Source organism: Marmota flaviventris, chromosome 2, assembly GCF_047511675.1.
Source record: "Marmota flaviventris isolate mMarFla1 chromosome 2, mMarFla1.hap1, whole genome shotgun sequence".
Lineage (NCBI taxonomy): Eukaryota > Metazoa > Chordata > Mammalia > Rodentia > Sciuridae > Marmota > Marmota flaviventris.
In genome coordinates, this window is record NC_092499.1 from 193,574,703 (window position 1) to 193,590,600 (window position 15,898).

At 44.4% G+C, this 15,898-nt stretch overlaps 1 protein-coding gene across 6 annotated transcripts in view; it reads left to right on the top strand.

Moving 5' to 3' along the window:
* Bcas1 (brain enriched myelin associated protein 1) overlaps window positions 1-15,898 on the top strand; it is an 84,666-nt gene that overhangs the window by 14,040 nt on the left and 54,728 nt on the right. For all 6 annotated transcript variants that reach the window (XM_027946470.2, XM_027946471.2, XM_027946473.2 and 3 more), the window contains exon 4: window positions 890-1,437. In XM_027946470.2, the coding sequence (XP_027802271.2) occupies window positions 890-1,437 (548 nt within the window). The remainder of the gene's footprint in view (window positions 1-889; window positions 1,438-15,898) is intronic.

The following is a 15,898-nucleotide window of genomic DNA, read 5'->3' on the forward strand; positions in this document are numbered from 1 at the left end:
CTAGGATCACAGGTATGCACCACAGCGCCCAGCAATCTGCAACACTTTTAACCGTTCATGCTAACATGAGAAAGCAATGAAGTTAAGAGTTGGGTTCTACCTGTGCCAGGCTCAGCTACCTCCCAGCTTGCTGGGCAGCCCTGAGAAGGTAGATCAACCTCTCTGGATATCAGCTTCTCACTCCTGAGTAATGGTATTGGCTAAGATTCACTACATTTGTGGAGCACTTAGTATAGTACTGACCCCCTCCTTTGTACTTTAACAATATCAACTCGTGTAATCTTCCTAACAAAATTATGAGGCAGATTCTATTATTTGCCTTATTTTGCTAGAAAATTGAAGCAGAGAAAAAATAAATAACTTGGATTCAAATAGAGTCTAACTCAGTGGTTCTTAAACATGAGTGTCTCCTTGGGGGACATTGGGCAAAATCTGGAGATGTGTTTGGTGGTCACAAGAAGGGAATGCTACTAGCATCCACCCAATAGTACCAGGCCAGAGATCTCCATAATAAAGAATGATTGATCCCAAAAGTTAACACTGGGGAGTTCCAAAGACCTTAATCTATTTCCGGAGATCCAGGCTCCTAACCACTGTCCGATAAATGCTTCTCCCATCTTCCTGTGGAGATAGAAGACAACTGTGGCTGGGTGTCACTCAGGCAGTGCCTGGCCCCTAGGGATTGCCCTCCGGCCAACCTGCCGCGCCCCTCCTGGGAAAAGCAGGTCACTAGACATCTGGATGGCTAACTTCTGCTTTGCGGAGCAGCTGGAGAAAGCAAGGTCCCCGTTTGCATCGCGGCCTTTGTGTATCAACAGTTTGGAGTCCATTATTCATCCTGGAATTTCCTGGCTCGTTGAATGACCTCTGTTTATGTTTGTGTTTACAGTGGATCTGGGAATAAGCATGCAGGAGGATAATGTGACCACTTCTTCCCCCAAGACAATGGAGATGGGCGCTGTGGCCGATGCCAACGGAAAGAATCTTGGGAAAGAGGCCAAACCCGAGGCACCAGCTGCTAAATCTCGTTTTTTCTTGACTCTCTCTCGGCCTGTACCAGGACGTACCGGAGACCAAGGCACGGATTCATCCAGCGGACCCGCGAAGCTTGATGTCAGCTCCAATAACGCTCCGGGGAACAAAGACCCGAGTGAGGAGCCCGCGCTTCCGGGCGCAGCTGCACCGGGCAGGGCCACGGATAAAACCCCGGGGCGGACCCCTGCCCCGGACCAGGCCCTCTCTGCCCCCGGGGCACCCCAGTCAGGGGCGGCCCCCGCCAAGGACACCAGCTTTTTTGACAAATTATTCAAACTGGACAAAGGACGGGACAAGGCAGCAGTTGACATCCAGGAGGAGGCCAGGAGGGCAGAGAGCGAGGACCAGGCGGAGGAGGCCCCCAGAGGCCCGGGGCAGGGCGATGCGGTCCCTGCAGGGAAGGTAAGAGCGCGTGCCAGGACCCGGGGCGCCCAGGGTGCGCTGCAGGCGCTGATGGGCCAAGACCCAAGACAGGGGCACGTGCATCACCCTACAGTCACTCGGGGTCCTAGACAGGGGTCAAGCCGTGCACCCCTCTAGGACAAATAGCAGAGGGTTGTTTCTTTGGGCAGAAACATCTGTTTGGAGAACAATAACAGCCGGGACATCTGTTTTATGTAAAAGAAAAGAGAAGGTGAGTTACATGCAGATGAACCCGTCCTTCCATTTATCAGAGGCGAGGCAGACAGGTCGCATTTGTGATCACTGGAGTCCGGACAGAAAGGCATTAGTGGAATAAAAATGGTTCCTAAAAGACTTAAATCCCCTGCCTGGTCTCAGCAGCGTGTTTGACATACGGTGTGGTTTTAGGCATTAGCTGGGACACATTTCATGCTTTGCTCAGAAGAACCTGGATTGATCTTTAACTATCTCTTGCAGGAAGGTGTCGTTTACAGCTCCACAGACTACTTTATGTATTGGTTACTTTCCAACAAGCTAAATTAATACTTTTGTAAAAATATAGATTTTTTTTAAGGTAATATCCTGAATCTTGAGCAAAGAAAGCCAAGCTCTTTTGACAGTAAAGAGAGCATTTAACCTTGAAAGAGTTTGTTTGTATTCTGGGCAGGAAAATAACTCCTTGAATGTGGAAGGAAATAGAAGTCAATACATGGTATTTTTGAAGCACTCCTTTTCTTGGTTAACAGACATTTTCAATAACAATATTTTTTCAAAACGTAGGCATAAAGTTCGAGCTTCTAGTTAAATATAGAACAAAGAAAAAATCAGATGGGCTCAGGTTTTATGACATGGTTAAATATCACCACTGTCAATATATTTGTCTTAATGACAACGTAATGATGTACGGCTAAGATGCTAATAACACTAGCTTTCATCTTTTGAGTCCTTATAATATTCAAGGCTGTGTTCTAAGCACTGTGCATATATTGTTTTTCTTAAAGAAAATGAGTATCACATTAATCAATGGTTTTAATGCATCTGGGGTGCTGTAAAGCATCATATTGAGACTATTAGACACCAGCCAAATATTCTGGACATTTGAAATTGGGAAAACATAGTAAGGCTCACATGTCAAGACTTTTACCAGCAGTATTCTGCTGTCCCTATAAATTTGCAGGGAGGGGCGTGGTATTGTGGATTGAACCCAGGACCCTTAACCACTGAGCAACATCCCCATCCCTTTTTATTTTTTATTTTGAGACAGGATCTCTCTAAGTTACTTGGAGCCTTAGTTGCTGAGACTGGTCTCAAACTTGCAATCCTTCTGCCTCAGCCTCCTGCCTGGGGTGTCAGGCATGCACCCCCATGCCCAGTCCTATAAATTTTGACTGAAAGTATTTTCAAATTTTTTTTCAGAAGTTAAAAAAAAAAAGTCCCTTGAAATGCCCACTTCCCAAGCTGTACCAGTTCAAGGAGTCAATTGAATAGCTTTTGTATTAATAAAAAGTGAGTCTTCAGATGTGCCCAGGAGCAGCCTGAGGCACAGAGCTACTGTGGTGGACAGGGTTAGGGTGTTTACTCTAAGGAGTTCGGTGTCCAGTAAGAAAACACGAATAAATAAACCTGTGATGGCTGTCCAGGGTGCTCAGTGCTGTGCAGGGTGCTCCGTGCTGTGCTGAGGAAGCAATGCTGGGGGGTGGCCAGACTCAGGAGGATCCACCCCCCAAGCCAGGGAGCAGTGGATCAGACGGACACACCAGGAGCCTAAGAGCCCCTGGTCTGGGGCTGTCAACTGCTGTTTGGTTCTCATGAGCATTAGAGAGACTGCTTGCTTCCTTTGCCTGAGCAGAGAAGCACTGTGGAGTTGTCATTTGGCCGTGGCTTCCAAAGCTATTCTGAGGTTGCCATTTTTTTGATAGTCGGGTATTTCTGGAGTGTAGGCATCAAAGCCCATCCATTGCCTGAGTCAGGAAAAGACTGAGTTATTTGGGATAGGAATGAAGGGCTATTTTACCCATCTTTGCCCGATTGCCTGGTGACTCATCCAAATCCCCATCTTAGTAAACCAGTTCTGCATCTGATCCTGAATGTATGTGACCATAAAACTCCAGCCCTTTCAACTCACTGTTCATCTAAGAAAAGTTCTGGGTTTTGTTTTCTTTCTTGTTTCATTTTGTTTGTTTGTTTGTTTGTTTTTGCTTTGCAATACTGGGGATTGAATCCAGGGGCACTTTACCACTGACTACATTCCCAACTCTTTTTAGTTTATTTTTAGACAGGATCGTGCTAAGTTGCTGAGGCTGACCTTGAACTTATGAAAGTTCAACTCAGCCTCCTGAGTTGCTGGGATTACAGATGTGTGCCACCACCACACCTGGCTCAGAGTTGTGCTTTATTATCTCAGCTTCCTTTATTGAAAAAACCCTCTCAGGGATGGCAACTCTATTTGTAGAATGGAGTTCAAGGTGAGATCTGAGCCCAAAGGTGGGGGCTTGTGTTGGAACCCTGGGAGTTATCTAGCACAGCAAACCCAGGAGTGATATTGTGAAATTACAGTAATCTCTCAGGTTACCCAAAAACTATAACCTGCTTTCCTTTCTGGGTAAGTGAGCTAGTGCCCTCCAATTTACCAATGAAATCTACATCAGATTTTGTTACAATATGCTGCGAATTTCCATCTTGGGTTGGTGGTAATTTGAAATATTCAGTGCTCAATCTGCATGATGTACACATAAAACATGAAAAAAAGTGAAGAAATAGGCATTTCTTCGTCAACCTGGGAACTTGTGTGATTTTCAAATGCACACGACTTGAAGAATTTTTAACTCCCAAAATGGGCTTCTGATTTGTTAAGGTTTCTCAGCAGATCCCTGGCTACACAGTCCTGTATTTAGAGGGGGGACCAATTGTTCTGTAAGTGCCATGAGAGAACACAGCCCTCAGAAAGTAAGAATAAAACTTCCCAGAATAAAACTTCTGGGTGGGGACACCACCAGAAAATGTCCTATGCATAGACAGGATGCAATGTATTGATTCAGAATTCTTAGGGTAAATTATGCTCTGGGCTCATCAGCTGTCCCCCTCCCCCTCCCCCAACCCCCCCCCCCAACTTTCACCACTTGCTCCTCAGTAGATTGGAATTCCAGCCACAAAGCCACAGAACTGTGAATTGGGAAAGAGATGCCACCATTTCATTCTGGGGGAAGCACACAAATCTTCTGTGTTTTCAGAATGACAATCTTATTTTTGTGCCTCATAAAACTACATTCAGAGCATCACATCATTAAAACAAGGCAAGAATTCACGAACAAATGAAGCCTTTACTACACAGGCCAAAGAAAAGATAAATTATATGCCTGAAAGGTTCCACTGAGCTGTGATTCACACAAACCAACGTGTTGGCAGGGCTGAGGTTTTTCCCCTCTTCCCCCTCCTGAACCCAAGTTCTAAGATAAGCATTTAAGAGATTCATCACGCATGCACAAAGTGATCATGCAATGGAAATTTGACCTTTATTGGTTTTTTAAAAAAAAGAAAAACACACTAAGTTTCTTCTTTTCCACATGGTCCTCCCCAGAGGTGTCTGTGCCGGGAAGTGCCAGGTGGGGGGTGCATAAAGTGTTTCATGTACTGTGGGACAAAGAGAATGTTTCTTTTAAAATTTTAGTTAAATTCTGCCATTATTATTTAAACACCTACCTTGTGCAAAGCATGAAAGATAAATCACATTTCTAGTTCTTTGAGGAGCATATAACCTAATAAGAAAAATGATCTTTATAGTGATATCATGATAAGTACATTGAACCTCAAATTTGCTCAGGCTATGGATATTAAGTACAATGCTCAATGTTCCTGCTTCCTGTTTTTTGTTTTTTTCTCCCTTGAACACACTCCATTCAACCTTTGGTTAAGGCTGCCATGATGCTGTGCCTGCCCCCTGCCCTCCCCACAGCTGCCAAATACCAAAAGTCTCAGCACTTATCCCAGAGGATCTGATCTCAGTTGAATCTATGCGGCAGGCCACACCTTCCTTCTTGAAGCATCCTCCTCATTTGGTTTCCAGGTCCTCCACCTCCCTGGCCACTGCTCCTGGTGTCCTTGCACATCTTATCACCCAATTGTCAGAGCTCCCCATGGTCCTGTTCTTGGGTGTCTTCTCTAAATACACGTACTTGTTTGAAAATCCCCCAGGTCCCTCATGTTTGAATGTAGTGACCTGCTGACAAGATCTACCCCTGAAGTCGGACCTCAGTGTCCAGCTTCCTGTTTGCAGGTCTGCTTGAATTTCCGCACCTCCCTGTGAATATTCACCACACACCTCCGCCACAGCGTGTCCCCAGCTGAACTCTTCATTCACCACCCAGAGCAGCTTGCCTTCGGCATGGTCCGCAGCCTTGCTCGTCTCAGTCAATGGCAGCTGCCTCCTGCCACTGATCCCTGGAACCAAAGAGCCAAGGTTCCCAGGGTCCTTTTCCACATGGTATTTAGCACTGAATTAAAATGTAGACACTGAAGTCAAATCGTCTGGGCTTTCTCTCTGCCTGTGTCACCTCCTGGCTTTGCAACCTTGGGCAAGCTACTTAACCTTTCTGAGCCTCAGGGTTTTTTGGTTTTTTTTTAATTGGTAAAGTGGGGATCATGATAGTATTTAGCACATTTTCACGATTCACACTTGTGAACATTAAATGAGATAAGTTATATATTTAGCACTGAGAAATTACATTTTGAAAAGGAGAAACGCTAGCTATTATTAGCATCATGGATTTCCTCCCCGCCGACTACTCCATATTTTATTCTTGCTACCTTTCATTTCTGCAGTTCTCAACCCAAACTCTCAGAGATAGCACAATTGGATCTAATCTGAGAGCTGTTACGAAATGCACGAGGCTAACTTGGCGAAAGATGCACAAGTTGTGCAGTTATTTAGGGACTTAAAGCCCGTACTCACAGGCCCAATTCCTTAGTCTGACAGTCAGGTGTTTCCACAACCTTTCCCGTGCCCATTCCCCCAACTGTATTTTCCCCTGGCCTCTTGAATTTCTCCAGTCACTGTGGCCAACGTATGACTTGGGTGGTGGCCATCTGCTTCCCAGGATTCTCTCTACCTTTCTCTCTCTTTTCTTGTTAATCAAAAATTAACTTCAGCTTCAAGTGTCAAGTTCTTCATGAAGTGACAAGATGCCCCCATTCCCAGGTGGTTTCTGACAATATGAAGTCCTCAACTGTCTTTCTTTCTTCTATGTGTTAAGTCAGACTCTGTGATGAAATCACTTTGAAGGGATCATCTCATGAACCCCCTTCAAAACTTACAAGAAAATTTCTTCATTTTCACCTTTTTACAGATGAAGAAATCAAAAATTCAGAGAAACAAAGTCACTCAGTCCAAGGCACACAGCTAAAGCAAAACTAGAATCATCCAGGTCCAAAGTCTGTCTTCTTTTTTTCTTTCTTCCTTTACATATACTTATATACATGTATACATGTACTCACATTCCAGAATTGAACCCAGGGATGCTTCACCACTGAGCCACATCCTGCTGAGGCCAGCCTCAAACTTGCAATCCTCCTGCCTTTGCAAAAATCTGTGTTCTTAAACACTCAACACTAATATTTTTACTAATTATTTGTGAAATTTGTGCAATAAGGCTGCAACTTATACAAAATTGAATAATATTTAACTTGAGGAAGTGTGATTCAAAAAGTTAATATATGCAAAATTGGAAATGCCAGGTTAATCCCAAATTTAAAGATTAAAAAATGAGTCACCAAGTTCCCACATCAGAAGGCCAAGTGAGTTAGTCACTGTGGTTTTTTTTAATTTGTTTTGCTTTTTACCTTATGGCCACCAGGTGTGACATTTGGATGAGTAAAGGGAACTACTCTCCTAAAGCCTTCATTAGTGAAAAAGGAAAAGTCCGTCTTCAATTAGGCATGTTAGGAGCAGGCAGGGCCTTCTGCATAACTCTATAATTGTGATGAATTTAGCATCAAGGAGCATTTTTCCCATAGTTTCATTGGTGCGTTATAGCTGTACATACTGGTGGGATTTGTTATTACATATTCGCACATGCACACATTATAAAAGTATAATTTAGCCAGCACCTCCCCTCTCTCCTTCTCCATCTCCTCCTCCCTTCCCCCAGTTCCTTTCCTCTACAAATCTCCCTTTGATCTTCAAGAGATCCACCCCCTTTCTTTTCCTTTTTCCTCTCTAACTTCCACATTAGACAGAAAACATTTGACCCTTGACCTTCTAAGTTTGGCTTATTTTACTTAACATAATGGTCTCAAGTTCTATCCATTTTCCTGAAAATGACAAAATTTCATGTATATATACTCAAATACCAGAATTGAACCCAGGGATGCTTCACACTGAGCCACATCCTCAGCCCGTTTCATTTTAATTTTGAGGCAGGATCTCACTAAGTTGCTGAGGCCAGCCTCAAACTGGCCTCAGCAACTTAGTGAAAATTTCATTTTTCTTTATGGTTGAATAAAACTCCATTGTGTATATGTCACACATTTTTGTAATCCATTCTTCTATCGATGGACACCTAGGCTGGTTCCATAGTTTGGCTGTTGTGAATTGTGCTGCTGTAAACGTGGGTGTGCCTGTCTCACTGTAGTAAGGTGACTTAGGATGAGTACCGAGGGGTGGTATAGCTGGGTCACATGATGGTCCCATGCCTAGTCTTTTGAGGAACCTCCATACCGACTTTCCATGGTAGCACCAGGAAACATTAGATATGAGATTTCATTGCAGCAGTAAACATTTTGCTTTGAGCCTTATAACAATGCAAGGTAGACATTCAGTGCCAACTTTGTACCTTTAGTGTGTGGAGCAGCTGGAGGCTGCTAGGCACCCCCTCCAGGAATGACTCCAGTTCACTCCCTAGACTAGCTTCCAACTTGACCATGGCCCCACAGTAAGAAGCAGGTGCCAATTCTTCACCTAATACACATGCACATGCACAAACTGAAGGTCACAAAGTAATTCCACTTTTATAGCATGTGACACAGGCTAGTATTTTCTAATTTTTCTATTTTAGTCTGTTTGGGTTTATAATGCTGGTTTTGACTCACCAAATCGTTTTCCAGTCCACTAATGGTAAAAAAATAGAGTTTAAAGAATGCCGTTCTATCACAGTGACCCTTTGCACATATCCGCATGGTGATCTTAAGGGGTGTGATGGTCCCTTGTGCAGCTGGCGCTCCCGGTGGCTATGCACACTGGCTGCAGAGGTGCTCTTTTGGCGAACCTGAAAATGGCCAAGATGGTACACCTCAAATTACTACCTTTTGAGACCATTAGGATGTGCTGTTGGGAATATTATCTGTCTTGCCTCACAAAACTTTAAATAGAAAGTGATTTCAAAATGCATGTGTGGTATGCACGCTTTCCCTGGGATAAACTGCCGTCACCCATTGGAACTCTTTGTTTGATCTTTAGCCTGTTATGGTGTTGATCAAATTGAAATCTAGTGAATTGACTCATCTTTCCCTCCAGGGTTAGCCTGTCTAGCTCATTCCTTCAAAGCCTGTAATAATAGCTAATAGAGAGTCCACGAAGTCACAGAAAGGTGAAATGCCTTGAGGGAGATCATTTGGGTAGCAAGTGGCAGAGCTGGAGTTCGTTACAGGCCCCACATGCTTAACCACTGTGTTTGGAAGTTCAAAAATGAGGAAATGCCTTGAAACTTGAAATATCGTATATCTTTTAAATTTTCTGAAGTCTAGATTCCCCCGAACATCTGTCCAACGAGATGGGCCAAGAAATAGGGCTCCACCACCAAAACATTTCAGAAAATACTATTTGCTTTCCTCCTGAAAACTCAGCAGACACCAGCCTTCTAAAGGTCCTGAGAAGTCCTGCAGCAAGTATATCTGTTTAACCTTCACCAAGTGTTTTCAGACTTAATTAGGCTCTGAGCCATCTGACAAGTAGAGCAGACCTTCAGAGGAGCCGTACCAGCAAACACCAGCCAGGCTTTCAGAGCCGGCTGGAAAGTGAGGGGTGACAGTCTCTTGAAATGGCGTATTTACTCACCACCTCGCCCAAGTCCCCACCCCTCCCTAGTGCCCCCTAACAGTGCAGCCACTGAGCTGTCTTTCATTACAGCACTCATATGTGGTAGAGTTGAGGGTCAAGTAAAATACATCCATCCCAAACTATTTCCCCATACCACTGACTTCAAGCTGAAGCTGCCTAGGGGGTGTCTGCTTACTAGTCTGCCATTCCAGCCTGAGCATCCATCAGTCAGCAGATGTTCAACAATAAACAGGAGGGGGAGTACTTTCACTTAGTCACTCAACACACACGAGTGCCTTCTTTGTGTCAGAAATATGAATTCCAGATTCCAACATGAGTAGAACAGAGCACACCATGGACACTTTCATCCTAGTGGAAAGATCAACAATTAAAAAAAAAAGAAAAAGAAAAGAAACAAGCAAACCATTCCAAGATAGGAAAAAGAATGTGAGTAAAATAAAGAAAGTTTTGAAATCGGACATGGAGAAAAGAGGAGAATGTCAGCTAAATTTGGTGGAGCAGAGTCAGGAAAGAGATTACCTAAAGGTGCAGGTAAATTTTTTTCTCCTTTTGTATGATGCCAAACAATTATAAGGTCGTCTGCAGCTGGCTTCAGGCAGCATTCAAACCCGCTATCTCACTACTGGGAAGTGTTGGGTGAAGAGACGGGAAACCTGTTCTAGCTATGGGCTATCAGCTTCTGCATTTTGAGGCAGCTTTTTTGAAGTTGGGTATTTTTCCTCTAATAAAGGTGCAGTGCCGTCGTCAGTATAGAGGCCGCACCTGTTGGAAAACAGGCACCTCCTACAAACCCATTTCTCCAGTGTAGCCCATCCTAGGAATCACTCTCGGCCCACCCCTGGCCGGCAGCGAATGTATTTTTCTATTTCAAATTATACCTAAATGGACTGTGTTTAAGCGTGTGCTGACTCACATATCAAAGGAATATTCCCCCAAAGTAATGGCTGCTGCCGAAATAGGAGTACAAGAGGGACACTGCATGGCTAAGTTCTCTACCCACTTTCTCAAGTGGTTGTAAGTCAGGCCCATGGAAGTCTAGCTGACAAAAGTCACTTGCCCCTCAAATAGGAGATGCTGAGAGAGAAAATGGAAAGTCTCGTTTATAAGGAGTACAAATTGCTTTCTTAGGTAACTGTCTGTCCTCCCCCTATGCCCACGCAAGCATCTGGTTTATTTCATCCTACAAATAGAACCTATCTGTGTGAGAACAGCTGTGGGTTCATGTAAAAGCCCTGTATTGGACTTCTGTTGAGAAGATATGAGATGAGGTTGATGTTTTGTTTTGTTTTGTGGTACAAGGGTTTGAACCCAGGGCCTTGCACATGCTAGATGAGTGCTCTAAGGAACGAGTTTCAGGGCGCTGAATGATACCCACCCAGTGGGGAACAGCAGTGATGTGATCTACAATGAAGAGTCTCTCTGGATCCTTCAGCCTGTCTTGGTTCAGTTAGTAAGAGGCTAAAATTAACAATGTAATGTCTCTCTTCCCCCAAAAGAGGAAGAAAAATGGGTAAATGGAAATTTTTAAACCCCGTGTACTAGGCTTAAATCCCCTTCTTAGAAAACATCGCAGAAGGCAATGAAAATCTAGGTTTTATACTTGAATGTTTTTATTTTAATTTTCCCCAAAGTCTCTGATAATTTCCCAGTTAATACCTGGATCATTCTAGGACTCTCATTTCAACCATATACTTCAGCAATACAAAATTTTTAAGTTTTAAAGCAAAAATGCTACTGCACTGAGACAGTCTACACTAAGGAAGTGACTGAAAAGTTGAGCAAAGTGTTATGCACAAGACAAAAAAAATAAAACACCCTCCAGTATTATTTGTAAAAGAAAAGTTGAGAAGCCTGAAAGACCCTCAAGGAGAGCTTTCCTGAGGGTTACGGTGCACCATGCGTCCGACCCCATAAACAAGGCAGGCCAAGAGGCAGAGGTTGACCCGTGGATGCAGTCACACAGAACAGAATAGAATGACCTCTTTGGGGTAGAAACCACTTCCACCTGCCTGCCCACATTTATGTCCATGCCTTCACCTAAGGGGAGTGTGGAATGAAAATTTGCAAACTGATAATAGCACTTATTTTTTCCATAATGGCATGAGGGATATTCTTTCCCACTTTTTATTTATCAATATTGTCTCTTTACTGTAAAAGGGGTAGCGTAGTGAACCCTGTTAAGCAAAGGAAAAATGCTCCAGTCTAGGTAATTCCCCGTCTCCTCCACTAGGCGGCGCTGTGAGGCCGAAAAATCCCGGAGCTCCAGAAACTGTGCGGGAGTGGGGGGCTGGGGGGCGGGGTCCTGGTCACAGTGGCTCCAAAGGGAGCTTGTTTTTCGCTCACGAACACCCAGAGCAATCGGTGTGGACTGTGCGTGGCAAGTCCTTGTTCACGAATAACACTGCCTCTTAAAATACGCTTATGGCCGATGTGAAGCCACCTCCAGAGGAAACTCGGAGAGAGATTTTGTGCCAAATGGGCAGCTGGGGAATCACCTTCATAGTCGGCATTTCCTACGGTGGCACCATTTGTGTTTTGTCCCTGTTGTCGCCATGGGCTTGAAAGATGCAGATGCACTTTTATCAGTTGATGTGACTTGGATAGGCACAGTGGGGAAAATAAAAGTAAGCACTTCCTATCTTGGTATGCGTTTATTGACGCTCCTTAGGTGGCTGAGAGGAGAGAGAGGGGGGGGGAGGGAGAGAGAGAGAGAGAGAGAGAAACTTCAGTCTGTTTAGGAAATGTTCAGATTCTGCAAAACGCTTTTAGCCTGCGGTCCTAGTGTCCCTCCTGCTTGCTAATCTACCTTCCTTTGAAGATAAGCTGGAGGAGGAATTCTAGCTTGGAGAATTGACCAGGCCATTTTTTTCTTGCTGTGTCTGTGACAGTGCTCTGGGGAGGAGTAAAGTGTAGCCTTAGTGACCGCTGGACGCCTGGCAGGTTCAACCCTAGACATCCGACGGGGAGGGAGGAAACAGATCCCTCTTTCCTTTCATCCCAGGCAGCATGTGGCTCGAATTTCCAACAGATGGGAAGGAGTGAAGCGAGGATGGGATGGGACCCACTTCTGCTTTTGGGTCCCGTCTTGGTCTGCTCGAGGCATTGCCCTCGGTGAAGGTTCCAAGCAAATCGGTGCAGAGCAGAAATCCAATGAGGTGCCTCCACAGCGCTCCAAACAGGAGCTTCAGCCCGGATCCAGCCTTGCCCTGGGTTTGCACTGTGCTGGCCAAGGTCCGGCCTACCTAGCTAGGTGCAGTGGACAATGCACAGCTCGAGTTCCTAAGGGCTTCATTAGAGCCATCAACTTATGATAAGGCAGCGTTATCTTTCAATATGACAAGTTGTGATCACTTAACCGGTGTTCCTGTCTGTCTGCTCTTTGAAACCAACAGAAAGAAAAAGAAAACACATGAGATTCTTAGAGAAGAAATACAAATCGACACCACAACTCCTGCCTTCTTAAAAGGAGCTTCTAGGTGTTTCTTTAAGAGCGTTTCCGCTTCATGTGAGTTTTGTTTGCTGAGAATGATTATCTGAGGACGGAAGAGAGTAGCAAAGACAAATTATTTGCCATCAAGGACAAATAACACTGTCAAAGTGCCGCCTTGGATTGGCAGCCGGAAGGCTGGGTCCTCCTTCCAATTGTGTTTAGCTTGGGCCTCTGGATGTTCTTAGATTTTTAAACTAGTCATGCACATTCTGTCTTGATTTTAATTTTAGTAGGTAGAACATTCACTTGGATCAAAACAAGAAGCTAGAAAGCACGATCCTTGTCCATGAACACTTCTCCAATAGATTATCAGTTTATATTTTTTTAAATGTGTCTTTCTAGGATTTCTCTGAGCATAAATAAGGAAATAAACCACCAATTCTTATTTCTTCTTTTTACACAAATGATAATATAATATGCACTCCATTCTCGTCTATGCTTTTTTTTTTCCAGTTAACAATCTTTCTATATCGGCACATAAAGAACTTCCTCATTTGTGACATCTGATATCTCACACATGTGAATTTAGGTTTAGAATCAACTCTTAGCAGTGGGATTGCTGGGTAGAAGAACGCATCCTCTTTAAAAATTTGGCAGGCAATGACAAGCTGCCTTCCATCAGGACTGAATTAATCTGTACAGAGCACTGTACCCAGCGTGTTCTTCACCCCACCTGCCCAATGCCCAATGCATCTCTGTGTAAACATTTGATCTTTTTGACTTTTCCATCTTTCTTCTCATGACTTTTAGATTCTGAGTCATAGCTACAAAAACCTTCTCAATTCAAAATTATAAGACACTCCCCATGTTTTCTTGTAGTATTTTCATTCGTTTGGATTTTGTCCTGGTGTAACTTGGTGACACCAAGTTAATTTTTTCCCCCAGACGGCTGCTCTGCTGTCCCTACATTTTGATTAAGAAGTCCTTCCATTCGAAGCTTTCGAGGTGCCATCTCTATTGCTTACTAAATCCCCATGTGATTCTGGGTAACATAGGTTGCGAGGTTCATGGTAACAACGTGGAAAAGTATATAACAGGGAAAAGGGACGGAAGCCAGGAATTTAATGTAGGAAAGCCCCTGGCAAGAAGATAATGGGCAAATAAGTACCGGAGAGAAGGGAAATGAGCTCAGCACAGATCAGGTCTCACCAGCTTCTTACCTCTGAGCCTGGGCTCTCATCGCAGCTCTGCTCTACAACCCCAGGCGAGAAGTTATTCTTTTCACTCATCAAGAGCTAAATGGGGCCAGACAGAGTGGCACACGCCTATAATCTCAGTAGCTCAGGAGGCTGAGACAGGAGGATTTCGAATTCAAAGCCAGCCTCAGTGATTAGCAAAGCCCTAAGCAACTCAATGAGTCCCTGTCTCTAAATAAAATATAAAAAAGGGCTGGGGATGTGGCTCAGTGGGTTCAATCCCTGGTACCAAAAAAAAAGAAGAAGAAGAACTAAATGGGGGCCAGTCACGGTGGTGTGGTGCATGCCTGTAACCTCAGCAACTTCAGGAGACTGAGGCAAGAGGATTGAAAGTTCTACGCCAACCTCAGCAACTTGGCTGTAAGCAACTCAGTGAGACCCTGTCTCTAAATAGAAAATAAGAAGAGTTGGGGATGTGGCTCAATGGTAAAGCACTCCTGGGTTCAATCCCAGTACCCCAAAACAAACAAAAAACTAAATACTGAATGGGATCCTTTTTACCTCGCTTAGCGTTGAGCCCAACATAAAGATAGTTTGGTCGTTTTTATTGGACATTTTCCCCTCTCATTTCACATTCTTCAAACGAGTCGTAGCTGGCCCATCACATGGTTGCAGGTTGATTTTACATATTGACATCTCATGCTAAATCATCAACCGCTCCAGACCCAGACTCCTGGAGCTGTCACTCCTCCAGCACTGTCCCGGGAAGGGTCTTTTTAACTCTGTCATCTCAGCATTATTGTAGATTCCCATGCCCTTGTGAGGAGGGCAGAGAGAGCCCTTAGTCCACGGCCGCCCAGTGGTAACATCCTGCAGACCCGTGGTGCTGCATCCTGACCAGCTCGTTGAGGTGGACACTCACTGCCAACACCACTAGGGCTTCTGCAGGCCTGCTGTACGCACACCCACTCCCCCCAACCTCCGTCCTCTTCCTGAGCCCCAGCAACCCCCAGCACACATGTCCCCCATTCCCAGAGTCCCGCTCTTCCATGGAGGTGTATAAATAGAACGTACTCCTTCAAGAGGCATTTTTTTTTCCGTCAGCATAATTCTCTGGGACTGGTGCAGGTCATTGAGTTCATCAGTAGATATTGTTCCCTCCTTCCTGTTCTATTGCTGAGTGGTATTCCATGCTAGGACGGCCAGTTAGTATAACCTTTCATCCACTGAGAAGCATTTGGTTGTTCCCATGTGGGGCCTATTGCAGACAGAGCTGTTATAAACATTAGTGGTTTCGTGTGAATATAACTTTCCATTTTTCTAGGAGAAATGCCCAGAGGGCAATTGCTGGTTTTCTTGTTGTTGCATGGTTAGCTTTAAAAAAGAGAGAGAGAGAGAGAGAGAGAGAGAGAGAGAGAGAGAGAGAGAGACTGTTGAAATCACTTCTGTCCTGGCTGTATCACTCTTTTCTACCAACAATCTACAGGTAATCTAGTTTCTCTGCATGATTATCAGCCTTCAGTATTGCTGTTATTCTTTACTTTAGTCATTCTAAAAGAGTGCAGTGACCTCTGGTTTTGGTTTTATTTTGCATTTCCCTAGTGAAGCTGGAAAGCATGTCCCAGGCACTTGTTTGCCATCTGTATACATCCCCTGCCGTGATGTCCTGTCACTTGCCTGTTTTCTAACTAGATTTTTGTCTCTTGTTCTGCTGTTGAGTTTTAAGAGTTCTTTACATACTCCATGTGCGAGTGCCTTGCCAGAGAGATGGTTTGCAAATATTCC